The sequence below is a fragment of the Crassostrea angulata genome, chromosome 9 (assembly GCF_025612915.1).
Source record: "Crassostrea angulata isolate pt1a10 chromosome 9, ASM2561291v2, whole genome shotgun sequence".
NCBI classification, from domain to species: domain Eukaryota; kingdom Metazoa; phylum Mollusca; class Bivalvia; order Ostreida; family Ostreidae; genus Magallana; species Magallana angulata.
The window spans coordinates 34,449,111-34,467,611 of NC_069119.1; the positions used below are offsets into that span (position 1 = coordinate 34,449,111).

General features: G+C 30.2%; 1 protein-coding gene across 1 annotated transcript; it reads left to right on the forward strand.

Annotated features, from left to right (window-relative positions):
- The first annotated feature begins 7,114 nt into the window (after nucleotides 1-7,114).
- LOC128163715 (uncharacterized) lies at nucleotides 7,115-11,067 on the forward strand. The gene is made up of 5 exons (XM_052827357.1): nucleotides 7,115-7,234; nucleotides 7,427-7,506; nucleotides 7,718-7,850; nucleotides 8,246-8,376; nucleotides 10,855-11,067. Exons 1-5 carry the CDS (start codon nucleotides 7,120-7,122, stop codon nucleotides 11,020-11,022), a joined length of 627 nt encoding a protein of 208 aa, XP_052683317.1. The 5' UTR covers nucleotides 7,115-7,119; the 3' UTR covers nucleotides 11,023-11,067.
- The last annotated feature ends 7,434 nt before the right edge of the window (nucleotides 11,068-18,501 follow it).

Genomic DNA, 18,501 nt, shown 5'->3' on the forward strand with positions numbered 1-18,501 from the left:
ATTAATGTGTTGTAAAGTATGAATATTAAGACTTAATAAAACAGTGTTACGAAATTCACTCACGTTGTAAGTGGAATCACATGGAATGCTTTTTCAGAGGTTGGGACCAGTGTCCCAAATGAGATGTATTAGCCTCTTTGGGATATAATAACTCAAATGGGATGTATTAGCGTGCTTGGGATATAATAACTTAAATGGAATATAAATTTGCAGTGTAAAAAATTAAAACATCTGATTTCGTTATTCAGTTTATGAATCCGCGTAATTTCAAATCAAATACAGCAAAATTTTATTATCAAGTCTTCCTATAAGCCAAATGATTAAAAAAAAGTGTTGATATATCGAGGGTTTGTTCTGTAACAGTGGGGTAATGAAAAGCTCTTTTACTAAATGTTACATTTAATCTATTCTAATGCGGATTGAACATATTGTTTGCTTTATCTTGTTTTTTTGTTTTGTTTCGTTTTGTTTTGTTTTGTTTTTTCACTTTTTTTTGCACTTCAAATTTTTAATTCATTTGGGATATTATATTACAAACAGGCGATTTTATTCCATTCGGGAGGTTGATCCAAACCTGTTTTATCAATAACTATGGAAAGAAATATCGAAACTTTTAACATTACAGGCAAGACTTAAACAATTCAGTGCATCATTATTTTGATCAGAAAAAAACCTGTATTTATTTACAGATAAACTATGACAAAGAAGTACCTAACGGCCCTTTCAATGTGACAGCCAGCGAATGTAACGCTCCGAATGATTTCTGTCCCAGAAGTGGGTTTTGTAAGAGAAATCCTGACGGGGTCTGTACATGGGGTAACCATGGCGAGTGTAACTACTGAAAAAAATAGATCTCCAACAGATCTATTTAATTCCTATTTCCTCCAATAAAATGTTTGACCAGTAGCTTTTTTTTATCTCATTATCCATCTATTTTTTTTTTTTTGTATTCGTATGTATGTAACATACTTTAAATGCTAGATATATGTAACCTTTAAAAAAAAATTAATGCTATAACATTTTAATGAATTCAGTTTCAGTTTATTCTTTAGAAAATTTGTTTAAAAATCACATTCTTTATCAGACTTTTTTAATGCTGAAGAGTTTTCTTTATAACAAGCTGCGAATATTTTCAATATTTGTTCGTTGTTTCCACTGAAATACATGTCGAGAGCAATATGACTTATTGTAAATTGAATAGGTTAATTTAGTAATCTGAGTTATTTGTTCGATTACTCCAAAATTATGCAGAACTTTAACAGAATAAAAAATACTGGTAATCCAGTATTGTATATCCATGTTTCTATTGCTCCTTTCGGGCATGATAGTTAATTAAATTTTCTAGATAACGTAACTAGTCACATTTAACGTCATCTTTGCAACATTATATTCTGAAAACCACTGTTATTTTATTCTATACAATGATTAATACAAAAAAACAAGCATTCTGAGAGTATTGCATAAGCAATACACGTCCCCTAACGGTTTGTAGAAATTTGTGAAAAGAATGCACTGTTGCGCAGAATATCACTTCTTACCGTCTTCTGTACCCCGAATCAACAGACCAACCCGATAACGAACCCGATTGTAATTATACACAAAAAAACCTGTCGATTAAATTAAAACACAATTCTTGACACAATATTTTACAGAATTTATTTGTTTGTTAGAAACAATAAAAGGAATGGTACAAATAATGCACGATATTTTCACTGACTACATACGTTCCTCGTCTATTCAATACACACCGAACCCGATAACGAACCCGAACATTTAAAAACTGGAAGGCAAAAAATTAATTTTCTCAAAAATGTGTCAACCAGACGCTACAAAAGTGTAAACTTGATCTGTAGTTTGACATTTTGAAGCTGTTCAGCAAATTTCATGTTATTCCTCAAACGTATAAAGAAAAAATGTGTGGAAAACTGAAGTGGGACAGACAGATGGACGGACAGACAGACGGACTAACGGACGCAGAGGAAAGCTATAGTACCATCCGGTGAAAACTGGTAGGGGACTAATAAACAGGGGAAATAACACTTAATGGTTATTATGTCACTTAGATGGGATGGGCGCAATTTAAAGTCAAATTCTATTTTTCTGTTTTCATTATTTACAATTATAAGGAATGCATTTCAAATAATCATTCAACTTGAGTGTCAGTCGTCGGGGTATAAGCAAGATACAGGGCTTGCAACTCTTTGTCATGTAAACAAGAAATGTACCCTGCTTTTGTTTACACAGGGTCAATATACAAGAACACAATCTATTCAAAGTTAATTTGTCTTTAATAATTTATTCTTTTTCATTTCAAGCCTAAATAATCAGTTCCAAACGTTCAACACATCCATTTTAGGTCTAAAACTGGAATTTTTATACGTCAACGTTCAAAATGTAAACTAAGGCTTACAAAGCAAAGACGTACATGTAGTTTTTTTTACCAAAACCGTGATCATGCTTCTTGAAAAGAAAAACTATAAAATTGTTTAAGAGGAGGTTGTAGTGGAGGTTATAGTGATTTTTTAAGGCGCAAAACATAGCTGCAGCGCTTTTTTGTTGCCAGATTTTTAATCTTACTTCCAAATTTGTTTTCGCGTTTCCAGTGTAAAGAAGAATATTGATTCCATAGAAGAATAACCGGGGGTTATTTTTAAACGTAGAATAATGACCCCAAGCTAGGAAATAATTTGGATTTTTGGAAGAAAAAAGCCTTGGGGGTAATTTCTCTTCATATTTAAAATAAAGATAAAAGTCCTACACAGAAAAATGACCACTGTCGAAAACAAGAAAAGATATTCTTATACATTACCCCATATCCAATATATCTAACTTTTAAATTATTTGAATTTTCACTCTGCTCAGCTGATTTTGAAGTTAATAACACTGACCTTGTTATGGAATGGTTGTATATAGTTTTCATATCCTAAGCAAACACAATTTTATTGATAACAGTTAGGTCTCATCTCCACTCGACATATGGCGGGAAACGGCGCTTCACTAGCATAGAAAACTACTTTATTCATTTAAAAGATTTATATATATTCTATAACTAAGATATGTCTAATTTCGATTTAATTTCAGATTTCAAAGAAAATGTTTGTGCATTTTTACAATGACACAAATATATCCCGACTAAAATATGATTCCTCACATGTTTGTTTAACATTCGGTATTTTAATACTTCCTTACAGTTTTAGCACTTGTAAGTACTTTCAGTACCTTGTTTTTTTAGTTATGTACTTGCCGTCAGGATAGGCTGACTACATTGTAAGCATACATGTCTGTTCTATTTAACATCTATCAGCGATCAACATATTAGTCTTCCTTCTATTAATATTTATATGATTTATTAGAGAAATACAATAAAAAGGAGTCTGTTGACTCGAATCATTTATATTCAAAATATTCCATATAAGGTACACCATTTGTTTGAACACTAGTTTCTTTTCGCACAATTGTTGAAGATGAGATTTTTATTTTGCACATCAATTGCACATCTATTAAAAATGTGTAGAACAATGTCCAGGTCAAAATATTATCTTAAATATGATGAGGTTGGTTATTTAATAGGTAAATACACGTAGACAACACTTTTACTTTCAAAAATGTAATGCATAATTTTAAACCAATTTGAATATGATTATATCAACAACATACTTTGACAAATTATTCTCTAATGCAAAGATGTTTACAAAGAGTCTTGACACTTTATGTGGGGGTATCGTTTACACATATGATTCACCAAAAACATGTATTATGTCCGAAAGATTTCATCTTTTCAACGATTGTTTTATCTGTTGAAATGAGTAGTTTTGACAAGCGACCAAATATTTTAAGAGGTGTTGATCTATCAATCTTCTCTGGATAAAAAACTGGTATTGGCAAGTTAAGTTTATGTAGTATTCTTCTGAAATCAGCATTTTTTTAATTGTACTCACAAACATGAGATACATTTGAGGAATCAAGTAAACTCTTAAGGAAACGTATGGTCTGTTTCAGTTCAAATCAAATTAAATAATTCATGTAAAACACAATGCGAAATGAGTCTTATGCAAACAAAAAATATGCGTTGAACATGTAACAAAAAAAATGCTGCAAAAGTTACGACCATTCTTAGACAGGCGCATATTTGTATATTTACTTAGGTCGACGCATAGTTACGCCTTTTTGTAAAACAGATCTTAGAAAATTTTACTTAATTTATTTCAGTCCGGTTTTACATCAAGCGTAAGGAAACACCTGGCTAATGCCTTTTAGTGAAACTGGTTCCTGTTCAGAGTCAAACTGCTTTCACTCTGTATAAAGATGCTCTCAATTTACACTTTTCTAATTTACAACACATGTATTAATGATTCTGGTTTTCAACGATTTTAAGATTTTTCCCTTAAAGATTTCATGGAACAGCTAATTTAAAAGATAAAGTCTGTATAGATTTTGCATTGTAAAAGGCATAAAAAGTGGTTTCACTTTAAAACAATTTATTTGTTTGACCTTCAAAATGGCAGCCATAAGAAAAAACTCGAAGGGAAAGTCATTCATATAGAAGTTATTTATTTTCAGTACAAGATATCATTATCATTTGGAAATTTTACATAAAAACCTTTGTTTTGGACCCATCCATCATATAGAACGAAAAATTCGATTAGAGGCAAGAAAGGTCAATTTCTTTTCTTTTTTACATGCGCAATGCAAATAACTGTACATATTAATTTTACTAGGAAAAAATGTACAAATTCCCGGAATATAAGTTGGTTATAATAGTGAAAAATAATACAAATAGTCCATGGTTAGTTGTATCTTCATTCTACATTCCTTGTCCAGTTGTATTAGTGGATTTTAGGACGCAATTTTCAACGTATTAAATTCAGCAGTTATAAATCGATCAGGCTTATGAATAATAACTTCTCTCATATATATTTCATTTGGTATCAAGTTTAAAGATGCAATACTATTTTTAAAAGTATTCACTTTCATAGTTTGATTGTGATTTTCAAAAAATACACAGTTGTATGATAATTGTTAAAATATAGGATTTATAATAATTTATGATAATCTATAAATTTCATCCAACGAGTTTTCCGTTATTCCCCCCAAGCCTATAATAAGGAATGAAAATTTACAACGACATTTCGTTAGTAATGCGCAAAATCTGTTTTGATTCCATCGTAGTGAAATATCAAAAATGTATTAGATGGTAAGAATAATATGTACCGTGAATTGACAAAAACATATGTTTAAGGTGGTATGGGACACCTCCATGTTGTGACGTATTATTTATCGAAACAAACAACAAAATCAAATATAATGTCATAAAAAGAATTTTTACCAATTTACGTAGCGCAGTAGGTTAGGGAGTTCAGTACTGATCTTTTAGTCATGAGTTCGATTTTCGCAGGATATTTTAAAAGTCTTACCTTTCCAAACATATTTAAAACGTATTTTTTAAAAGTTGAATGATGTAAAATTTGGAAGTTTAAAACCGTAAAAGTATTTAATTATGGTGTACTTTAAACTTCATTAATATCGTCAGATGTCCCTTACCACCTTACAATGAAATCAATATATTTCAGGTTTAATATCTCAGGATTATTATGCAAGATTTACAAAAGTTAATCAGATATTTTTTTTACGTTTTGATATTCATACTTTTAAGAGCGAAAGGAGTAAACCACAGTAACCCTGAAAAAGAGAGCAATGATACTAATAATAATCATAGCGTTAATCAAAGTACATTATGTGTTATTAAAAGTCAAATTTTCCAAGTCCACAATAATGTCAACTGACATCATATAACTTCTCTCGCCAAAAAAAAAATTCCCAAACTTACACATTCATTAAAGATGATCTACGAGAACGAAATCATACAAAAAGCTACAACAGATATTTTGGATCATTCTTACAATACTCATTAATTCTTCTGATATTTTTGTTACTTTCGTTTTAAATCCAAAAGGTCTAATGTTCCATTTGAAATAATTTGAGCATTTTTTTATTCTGTATGACATAAAAACGATCAGTTATATTTTTAACTCTACGATAAGATATTTCGATTTTTTACTTTAAATTACGCGCAAGAGTAATTGATTTATCAACCACACAATCCTGGTACAATATAAGCTCTATCTTCAGGAGATTATTTTTTCTCAATTATATACTATAATGATGAATCTGAAACTGTTAACCTCAAAGCAAAATGAGCTGCAATTTTCATGTTGAATTTTTTTTTTTTTAACAAAAATGTTATTTTCTGCTAAGATGACAAAAAATATCATGGCTTTTAAATTTCTGATAGCCATATCTTTGTAAGATTAGCCATCAAAAAGCCTTAATTGGTATAAATTTAAATTATTGTCGTCCTGTACAAAAATTGAATTGCTCTATATTTTTTAGATGAGAACTATTTCTTTGGACAAAAATTAATGATTTGTTCAAATCTTATTTATCATAAAAGTGTAAATTACATGCAGTCTTTTCATACTGACAGATTTTTGCACCAAAATAAAAAAATCTAAAAATACAGATCATATTGCTTTAAATCGTGGGGGAAAAATAAAACAATTTAGCTCCTTATATTGAATCAGGAGATTTATTTCTGTACAATGGAAAATATTGCATAACAATTTATCTAGGATTTTGTTTTAAATTGCTTCAACGGTCTCAAAACACTTGTTGTAATGTAATGTTTTTTCAAAAGAAAATTAAAAGTTTAGGAATTAATGAAGGTTCCGAAATAAAGAAATTAACAAATATTGCTTTTGAGGGAATTCATAGTTGATTTAGCATGTCAACCATTAACTGTTTACAAAATATGGTTAAAAGACCAAGTCAAATGACGTATTAATGATAAATCACATGGTACTATCAAATATCGCTTTAGGTCTCCACAATTCAAAATAATCATCAGAAACTCAATATCGTGTTTACTTTTTTTAAAGATAGCTGGAAAATGCGTGACAAAAACATGTAACATATTGTGTTTTTTACAACGAATTTGAATAAATCGTGCACCATTTATCAAAGGTAATAGTGATACAAAATATATTAAAAAAGATGGATACTATAAAAGCTTTCGAGTGGAAGTCATTTCCTAACCTTGATTTGTTCCATGCAACAACAACAATGCTTTGGTTGGCAGTTTTCTCAGCACTGACTCTTTCGGTTCCGGCTTACAGGTTTTGGAGCTGCAGTTCCATTCCTGAGGTTGAACAGGTTGAATTCTGTCGAGCTGATATTGGTAGGCTTAATGTTCATGCATATTCTTTTTATAAAATAGATTGATTAAGAAAAAAAGAAATTACGAATGATGGCAAAGATTGTTATATCGCAAATTTAAACTAAGAGCATATATTTATTTTCGATATCAGGTATCATTTCAAAGTATATATCCTGTAAGATTGTTTGTAACAAGGTATTTATTACCTTTCAGTTTTTGAAGTGAATATAACATCTCTAAGATGGTTTGATGGTAATGTTGACTACAAATATGTTGTAAACAAAGTCTATAAGGTAAGAAATATTGAACTAAGTACAAGAGAAATTATGGTTGTTCGAAGATAGATAGATAGATAGATAGATAGATAGATAGATATATATATATATATATATATATATATATATATATATATATATATATATATATATATATATATATATATATATATATATATATATATATATATATATATATATATATATATATATCTTTTTTTTTTACTAGGGAAATACTGAGAATATATCATCGATACTTATGGGACCGAGTGATATGGACACATACCCGTGTTACGGTTATGACGAAGCATCGCTAAAAAAATGGTTTCGGTTAAGCGTGAACACAACTTACATTATTTACGGTAAATCAAGTACCAAGATACAAATAAATTGTAGGTTTATAAGGTTCTTGATATTTCATGCCATTTGAGATTTTATTTATTATTATTATTTGCTGTTTGATCTTTTTTTATGAAAAAAAGGACTTGCACGTGTATTGATTCAGACAATTTCGGGGTTGTTAGCAAGCATGGCTCTATTTTCTCTGTGGGTTTGTTGAAATCAGAAAAACAAATTATTTTGAAAGCAACCTTCAATTTTTTTTATAACTTAAATTTTAAAACTTTCAATGTGTTTAAAATCATTCAAAAGTTTCTCTATTCCTAGAATAATTTTTCGTTAGGTACATATTAATACATGTGTTAATATATAAGTATTTGTACTAGTTTTTAACTCTTAATTAATTTTTCACTTTCAGCCGGTTTTAGCACGTATTTATTCAGGCAATGGCCCATTCCTGAACTTGTGATGACTTATGTAAAAAATACTGCTAAAATTACAAACATGGACATTGAACGATGGACAACTAAATTCGACTGCAACTGTAAAGTAAGTGTTTGAGTAGCTAACATCCATATACCAATTTGTTTTTTCATTCATTATAGCAATACGTTACTAATTAATACTAATATAGTTCGTACATACTGTGGAATCAATAAAATTCGTGGGGGCATATTTTCGTGGATTGCTTAAAATTTAATGGTTTGTAATTTCGTTTATTATCGTAGATCTACAAAAGGAAATAAACTTAATAACCCCCATATATTAATTCGATGAAGAAGGTTAATTTGTGATGAGAAGTACCCAAAAATTCCACGAAAATGGAGCCACTACGAAATCTAATGACTCCACAGTATAAAAAAAAGATTATGAAGCATTGTTTTAGAAATTCTTCATGTTACCAGTGGAGTAGAGTTACAGATTTATACATGAGGATAAACACTTCTGCAATAAGGGTTACTAAAAGAATATTTTCTAAATTGGGTTGTATATCAATATCCAGATTATTTTATAGTCAGTGTAAGTTTGCAGGGGTTTATTTGTTGAAAAAATAAACTGTTTTTATTCTGACAATACTAGCAGTCTTAAGAATAAAGACAATATTTCAGACTTATTTCCGGAATCATGAAACTGTCTTAAATCTTAAGTCAGACTTAAGTCAATAAATTTGCATTTAAATTTTATAATTGTTCATAAAGTGGATCACCAAAAAATGACTTAGGATTAAGTCTGAAATATTGTCTTAAATCTTAAGACTGCTTTTAGGCAGACTTATTAAAATTGTTACTTATTAAGTTTAAAATGGCGACAATCGTTGAGTTTTTAAGAAGAAATGATCAGCAAAGAAGGTGGCTCCCTCGTCCTAGGGTTTTCTATTAATAGTCTAGGTTTTTCCCGTTGTGGACTTGCTGTTGTAGTTATTTCCCTTTGTTAATTTATAAAGTGAAAGTGTGCAATGACTGAAATAGTATCAAGTAAGAAACTATACTAATATTTGTGTGTAGCATCTTTTGAATATAATTTTTGAAATTTTGTGATATATGATAATGTTTATGATGCACCCGATAGGAATCTTCAAATGTTGAAGAGTTCCACTCTTAACAAATTCGGTCGAAAACTCGCACGAGTTACTATGAAAGTTAGCTAAGACTAATCTTAGCTTAGTTTGTTCTTATATAGTTTTGTGATCCACTTAAGTAAGCAATCTTAACGAAGTCTACATCTTAAATTTAAGGACGTTGGATCCTGCGATCAAAAGTCTCTAAGTTTTTTTCTAAAGTATTTTTTTTTAAATCTACACACATATCTAAACCAAAATTCAAAACAAAATTTTGGTGTCTATATGCTACTTTAGGTGCTACGGTGTTTTTAACATGACCTTTCTGCACTGAAAGTGCAAATTGCGCATAAATCGCTTTTCCCTCTATAATTTTTTATTGAAATGAACTATGGTATCAAAAACAAATTTACATTTGGAATGAAAAAAAAATTAAAATTATCATAATAAAAAAGTTTGTAATTTCTTTACCTTGTTGATATTTTGACCTTTTTGCACTGAAAAAATAATATTCTTATTCATAAACGATTCATCATGCAATTAAATAATTTAAAAGTCTCAAACTTTTTCTCAAATTATGACAGACTTGTCAAAAGAAACTTAAATATTCAGAAAATAAAACCAAAAGTATGGGTCTATAATGTTAATTTTGAGATATGGCATGAAATAAACTAATTCTAGGGGAAAATTGGAGTTGATTTTCTCTTTTCTTTTATGAAATATCACTTAAACATGCCAATATATGTCGATAGAATTATTGAAATATTGTTGAAATATGTTTTTTGAAACAATACGAAGATATCCCAATGCATAAACTATCTGAAACGTTGGTCTGCACAGAAAACAAGAAAGCTAAAATTACGGTACACTTAAAACAACTGGGTTATGAAAAATGTTTATTTTCTTCTTAAAAACCTTCCGCCACAAAATATAGTCCCTTACTACACTCTCTAAATATGAATTTCTTTTCACTATTTTATTCAATAGAGTTTATTTGGCATTGCAAAAAAGGAATTTACGAGTGGAATTCATATATGACACAGAATTTCCAGAATAGACGTGACACAAAATGGCTACCCAAAATCAGAGGATCGAACCTCTTTAAGACAAAATTTTAACTTAAATTTAAGACAGTTTCATGATCCCGGCGCCAGGTGTTTATCATCATGGTTTATATCGTTTAATTTGCCAACCATTTATCAACTTACGCATACCGCCCTCAAAATTATTGAATGAGAATTAGGTCATCAAAATAGTACGAAAGAAACTAACTACAATGCAATTAATGATGTGAAGTAAGCAGGCAATTGCAATGCATCATCTAATTACTCAATGTTCATTATATCAATTTATAATAAGATAACTAAACTAGTGATGTTATAATTCTTCTAAAACATTAATTTCCATTAAAGGTATGACTCAATTATTTTATCTTTTCTTTTTAAAAAAAACTGTTTTATTAATTAAAGATAAACTATGACAAAGAAGCATTGAATGGCCGACCATCCCAGGGACTTCCAAAGCCAAAACCAAGCGAGTGTAACGCCCCGATAGATTTCTGTCCAAGAAGTGGGTTCTGTAAGAAAAATCAGAAGGGCATCTGTCATTGGGGTAATCATGGCAAGTGTAATTACTGATGTCGACACAGATCTATCAAATGTATTTTCCATAATAAAGTGAGTTTCAAGTACATGTTGTTTTCTATCTGTGGTATTTGTAAATTTATCCCACACGTATGTATCTAGAATAGATTTCAGAAAAAGAAACTACGTCGAATCCTTTTAACTCTACAAATAAAAAAAAATTATATTTGAATAACTTGTGAGACGATTTTTTTTAAAATTGGTATGTTACCTACATAGACGCCATTAACAAGGTATATCCAAAATCTACCCAAAAAAATGTAAAATTTTTAATGCTGTTTCTTTACACTTTTATTAATGATTAGGATATGTTCGAATACGGTCGAAAATTATATGTTATGTGTTTAAAATTGAATCATTATCTTAGCAAAATGTTATTTATATATACCGGTAGTAGATATGGTGTGCGACTCAAAAGTATAATTTGCAGATAGATAGATATAGAAAACACATTAGGGTCACTTGTTCGATAAAAATCATTTAAAGCTCGACACTCAGGTGTATAACCATCGCAGTGACTGACAAAACATCACTCTACGCTTGAACGCGCATAGTACACTTTAATTTTTTTAGTTCATATAAAATGATTATCTATTTAAGGAAAGGCATTTAATGCCATTTGATATGCTTAACAGATTATATTGAATTTCATGTTTTGCGATTAATAAGTGAAGTATTTTTAATCATTATTTTAAAAAAGGGTGAAAATAAAGAGTTTCAAAGTCAATACCTCTGTAAAGCTTCATTCATCTGCCTGTCCCTTGTTTATTACATCAAGAAAAAATAACAGTGGTTAGAACACTTAAAAAGTGTATTGATGCATATAGACGCTTGTTTTAATGTACGTCCATGCCATGCCTAAAAGTGAAGTGAGAACACTTCAAAGGTCAGAATGCACCCTAGACTGCATGGAAACATACATGGAGCTACAGGGTGCAATACACCTGGTCATATCTCTTTTTTATAAAAATTATTTTTTTTTACACTTTGTGGAAGAATAAAGCCAAGCTTGGGTTGTTGTTATAAATATTTTGTATACAGAAGTAACCTGAAATTGTGTAACTATACAAAGAACACAGAATAGACATAAATGACAAGATAATTAGACACGGAAAAACATACTTAAATGAAATGAAACATTAATGTAACAATTAAGAACAAACTTTTATTTATTATATGTTATTAATATAAGTACATCGCTATACTGTGCTGACCTGTTCAAAGGCTAAGTGGAGAGTGCCAGTCCTGAGTAAGATTTTGGCGGGAATGAGTGCATGCCTAATTAGTCATGTGACCCTTCTGTCCAGTCTTGTCATTATCCATGTTACATATTTTAAACTTATACATAAACACTCTATACACGTACATGCCAATCAAACACGTACGCTGCCCCTATAATTTAATATACAAATAATATAACTCGTTACATTAAAATGTGGCAAAATGAATAATTTTCAGGACAATTCGATCACATTCTACTTTACATTAAGAATTTAGGGCTAAACGGGAAAAAGTGGGGTTTTTTTAGGAATGTCAAGACAATTTAAGTTTGATGTGCTCCGTCCACTTTAAAAATAAATGATACGTAACTGCTAAATTAATAGATAATACCTTGGCCAGACATTCATACAAAACAGATGGTGTATTGGATATTGATTAACTCAATATATATAAAGAAATACAAAAAAACATTTAAAAAAATACATATACACAAACATACGTAACATAAACGAGTTTGCTAAAATGGTGGTAACCTACGTATGATATTGAAAGTAAAAAATCCAAACATAAATTAATTATTTAAAAACAATTTCCATAGCAAGTCTCAAGTTATTGAAAGACGGTAACTAGGATGAACACACACATCATGCATACACCATGTAAAACAATTCTATTTTATTCATAACAAAAGACATTCTCATTACAGAATACTGTATGGAATATATAAATCAAGTGGATTTCAATTAAGATTCATTGCCACACTAGTATTGTGATCCATGATTCTTACAACCAATGTTCTTAAATCAGCATCTGCAAATTGATTTGCTCGACTTTTGCACTTTTAATTAAACTTAGTTTTAGACGTTCGTGTCTGATTTTGGTGAGAAATAGTGGGTTTTTTTCGTAAGGATTTTAAGCAATAGAAATTTTCATTCGTTGAAAAGGACAGCTTTTATATCCACATGAAGCTTTCAAAAATCTTCTTTCTGTTAATTAAACCGGTATTGACAAGGTCAGTTAAGGAGGCAATCTTTTGATTTCTGAATTCTTTGAAGTATTTATGATATGGTTAATTTTAAATTTGCTGGATATGATTTCGCTTTTGTTTCTTTGAAGGTCGACAAAGTGATTAGAGTATATTTATTCTATCTGATTTCTGATATTTGTGATGATAGTGTATATATTTCTTTGTGCCATTCCTTTCTTTTCAGAAACTTTGAAAATCTTGTATGTTACCTCTCTACATATTTCGGATAACTTTCTTTTTCTAGCTCATTTAAATCCTTCAGAATAATCTCTTTTTGTTTTTAAAATCTGCAAAATGCAACGTTTAATGATTTAAATGATCAATTTAACTCAAACAATCAAAGCAGGTATGAATATTCATGTTTCACTCTAGAGTTTGCATTGTGTTGATTGATGTTTTTGACATTTAGGATAATTTGTAAGAGATTAATGTTTTGGTATTCAAATTATTTGGTCACTTATTCATCAGAGACAGGCTTCCCTAAAATGATAAGCACAGTATTGTATTACAGGTGTTACAGAAATCTTAGGGAACATGTGTCTCACACAGATGACACCGTACAGCACCCTGCTGACTGCAATTTGGATCCATGATCGAGCAATCAATTTTCTGAAGCAAAATTTGATTAGCATTAAATTTCATTTACAACACGTAAAAAAATAATTTTTTCTTCAGTAACCTAAAGCAATATCATATTTTTTAGTTGTATATTTATTATTTTTAGTTATGTACCTACTAATATCTAATGAGAAATATCAAAGTTAATAAGAATAAATTCTCATTACATTTTCAATTACTTGATGAGACATACATATGTTAATATTTATTTGGAGGGGGATGCGAATAATTTTATTCAAACCTTGACAATTCAGTACTACTGAATATTCTGAATGATTATTTGTTGTATTTAAGTAATTTATACACATATGCATGTACATGAATATTACTACACATTTAAGGTGTATCTTAACACCCACAGTTTATTCCAATTTTCAATAGAATACAACAAAACATATTCTTATCAAATATTAAAATGATGAGAGTGATACTATAGGTATTTTTTTTTTTAAAAAAATAATGTTTTTTTTGTGATTTTGTAAAAAAAAATTTAAAAGGTTAACTATTAACAAATCAAAAGAATTTTTTGTCATATGATGGATATGTCCTTCAGACACATAAGAAAAAATAACATTTCATAACATTCAAAAATTTTACTATTGCAATTTTTTTTAGTATGTCCCCAAAACATAATTTTTCATATCTTCTTACTCTGTTGACAAATTCACTGAAAAAGCTGCTTGATATTATAAGAAAATGTATTTTAATAAATGTTACATGAAAAATTGAATGAAAATCATTGCAAAAAAAAATACAAAAGGAATTAAACATTTTATTTGGTATGAAAGTTCCTCAGGTAAGAGTTATCGTTCCTAAGTCCCAAGGCCCAAACACCTTAGAGGCTTTTCAATTTCTGAGTTGAAAATAAATTCCTTAATATGCTTTAAAATGATAAATACATATTTATTTTATTATAGGCTTATATAAGTAAATATATTCGCTTTAATGCAAACCTAAGTCAAATAAATAAAGGGGAAAATTAACTTCTAGGATTTTATGTTCATGTATCCCATCCTGAGAGAAATTCAAGGCCACCCTCCCATTCCCCTAAAGGTGGCATGGAAAATCTGTTGATATTAATGTGGATTAAGGTACATTATAATTGTAATACTTTCATCTGTTTAGAATTTTCTTTTAACCAAAAAATACGTTTTAGAAAATTTTGGAAAGGTAAAAACTTTAAAACTCCCCAGCGGGATTCAAAGTCATGACTTACAGGTCCGTAATGAACCCCCAAACCCAATGCGCTACGCTGTAAGTTTGACAATGATGGGAAAGAAACTATTTATAAAAAATTTGATTTTATTATTTATTTCGAAAAATAATACGACACAACATTAAGGTGTCCCATACATGTACCACCTTACATGTAAATAAAGAATTTTCCAATTTTCAAATTAAATCTAATTCATTTAGCAGTTGTATAAAAGAGCAATCCCCCTACAATTTGTCTCATTTGAAACCAGCCAGTACCGGAAATACATGCCTTCAAATTTACTTTTTTGCGTACTGCGTCATCAAAAAGTGGTGTATAGAGCAACCTTGAGATAATCTGCGTTAGTCTTATCAGTTTATAGTGACATGATGTATAAGCATAATCAAATATAACACAAAATAACCGTCAATATAGTCTATCCAAAAAAAAAAATAAGCTAATACGTAACGTGGATGAGTCAGGCGTTTTTGAAATGACAGTTACAGTCATTTCATGCATATCTTTTACAATTTTATGCTATGCTATGGTATGCAATTTCAATGATATGCTATGAGATATGTATGCTATACTATGAAAATTAAAATAAAGGGCTTAATGATATGGTATACTATGGTATGCTATGGTATGCTATGAGATTTGCACAAACACGTCTTCAAACACAGAAGAGTTCCACACATTTCGAAGTTTCGAAATTATAAAAAGCAAAAGTTTACCTCAAATATATTATGTGAACATTTATTTTTTCAAATAAAAACATTTAAAACCGAGTTAAAATAGTGTTGTATGCTATGCTATGGTATGCTATGATATGATATGATATGACGAATGCGATTCTCTGAGATTGTATGCTATGGTATGAGATTCCAATGTTTTGCTATGAGATTTCAATGCTATGCTATTAGATTTCAATGCTATGCTATGCTATGCTATGGTTATGTTGTAAAAGATATGCTTGAACCGACTGTAAGACAACTTCAATTTAATAACATTATTTACAAAAGAACACCTGAAATATATTTACAATACCACAATCACATCCACACTCGCCCACATCCCATATTTATTCAGTTTGAATTTAATTTAATAACTAATATGCTCAAACAAAATCATGAAAAAATATATACCGGTAAAAAAATGATTTTTTTAGTTTAAAACATTGTGCCCACACTCCAATTCATCAGTTTTTTCATTGGTTTAGGCTTGCAAAATTATATTAACCACTCAATATTTAATAACTGGTTCATATCTCGACCACTTTTCTCGATTACAGAACATCAATAAGTAATCGTGTTGATGGAGTAGATTGGCTACTCTCCTTGTTGTCAACTATAAATACCTTTCAGGGCTGTAGTTCTGTAACTTTGGTATCGTCGTTGTGGTGTTACGCATCAGGATGGGGTCTCCTCATTGGACTCTCGCCACAGCATGACCAAGTCAAAACACATGGTCTGTCAGCCGAGCTCTCTTATTAAAAAGGTTAATGCACAAAGCATACTGCAATAATATTATACTGTACAGCAAATCTGAGCTGCCCTCAAAATCATGTCCTGTAACATGGCAGCCAGGGAATGACAGGGTGTGAGCAGTTCTCCCTGACTGTGCATTTTCAGAGAATTATTGATAACCCGTATTACAGAATAAAAGGGTCATGGCGCTAGCCTTGTGCTGGTATACAAGTGACTGTCGCATAATGCTACGTAAAAGTGGCGTCACTTTTCGTTCATTTAGTCTTGATTTTATTTTTAGAACTCTGGTTGTATTATGTTAGGCATAGATGCACTTAAAATGTGACTCATGCAGCATTGAGAATCTACACATATTCTTTCTGATTAAAAATAGCATTGATGTAATGTTAATTTGATAATAGAAATATTTTGCTTCGTAATAATATATTTCATTCGTGTTATCTACAGCAGTAAGTAATAATCATGAAACTGAAATATATGTTGAAATCTAGTTTTTAAAATATATAACCGAGGTCAAGGACACAGATGGTGAGCAAATGATCATAAAATACGATTGTCACTGCAAGACATTTGTTTGAAAAGTTTAGTAAAATTTAATAATTGCCATTCAATTTTAATAGGGTTGATTTTTGCTACTCACTCAACAAATTGTTAACTGATAGTTATAATCAAAGTACTGAAGTACTGTCGGGAGTTGATTTTATTGATTATTATCAATTTTGAAATTAACGATATGGTTTTTTGCCTGGCAAGTAGTTTCAAATCTATATTTGAATTTCGCACATTTTTCTGATAGGAATTCTAGAACTTTTCCGACAAGAATTTCGAGAAAACCCCGTATGAATCATGTTGTGTAATATTTAAAAATAGAGTTAATTCCATCAAAGTGTTTATCAGTAATCAAAATGTTTCTAAAAATTGTACACGTCTGGATCCAAGCAATAATGAACCCTAGTCTCGTTCAACCAGACGTTCGACTGTCTCCGTTAATATCCGACAACCAAGAGAGACTCTCTGCTTGTCAGAGATTTAATGAGACAGCCGAACGTCTGCTTAAACGAGACTATATTAAAATCTGGTGTAGGAATACATGCAACTACAAAAAAAAAACCAATTAAATTGTTCATACTGTATAAAATCGACTATTTTCAAGGTATTATTAAATACGCTTCTTTAAAAAAAACAATGGTACAGCATACAGTGCACCGAATTTATATATTATTTTCAAGATCTACGTCTTGTCAGCGGTGATGATTTGTGCTTAGGTCCAAACACTGTTTCACTTTCGGTTTGCTAGAGTAACTGCGTAGGAGAGTTGATTAAAATCAACTCCCAAAAATATGACTGAAAGGTTGAGCTATGAAATTTAGTCATCTAAAAGCTCTGTTTAAGTAATCTTTAAATATTTTCCGGTGAAATCATTATCCATGATATATTTTCGGGGTCATTTTTTGTAATTTTTTTTTTTGGGGGGGGGGGGTGGTACCTGTTAAACTACTACAAGTAACTTTGTTGTTTGTTGTTACATGTTTGTGTCACGACATCCGTCGTGACTGTTTAGTCAAACACAACAAGATTCGATTTATATTTACAATTTTTATATGACATAAAACCAAACAAATATACATAATTTATACATAACATGAACAATAAAATGTTTAAGTTTTTGTGGTGTCCCAAGTCTCCATCACGGGCATGTAGAATAGAAGTAGATGCCATCCAGTGAGTAGACAGACGATATAGGTAGATATGGCATGGCGTGAGACAGTGGCGGACAGGTATAACCACGGCGATGGACTGCCAGACACTAGATTAGGACCTAATTTAATTAAAAAAATAAACATATTTTGAGTTACATTATTAAAATACATAAACATAGGCTAAGTCGCACGGACTTAAATATAACATTATGGCAACAACAGCAC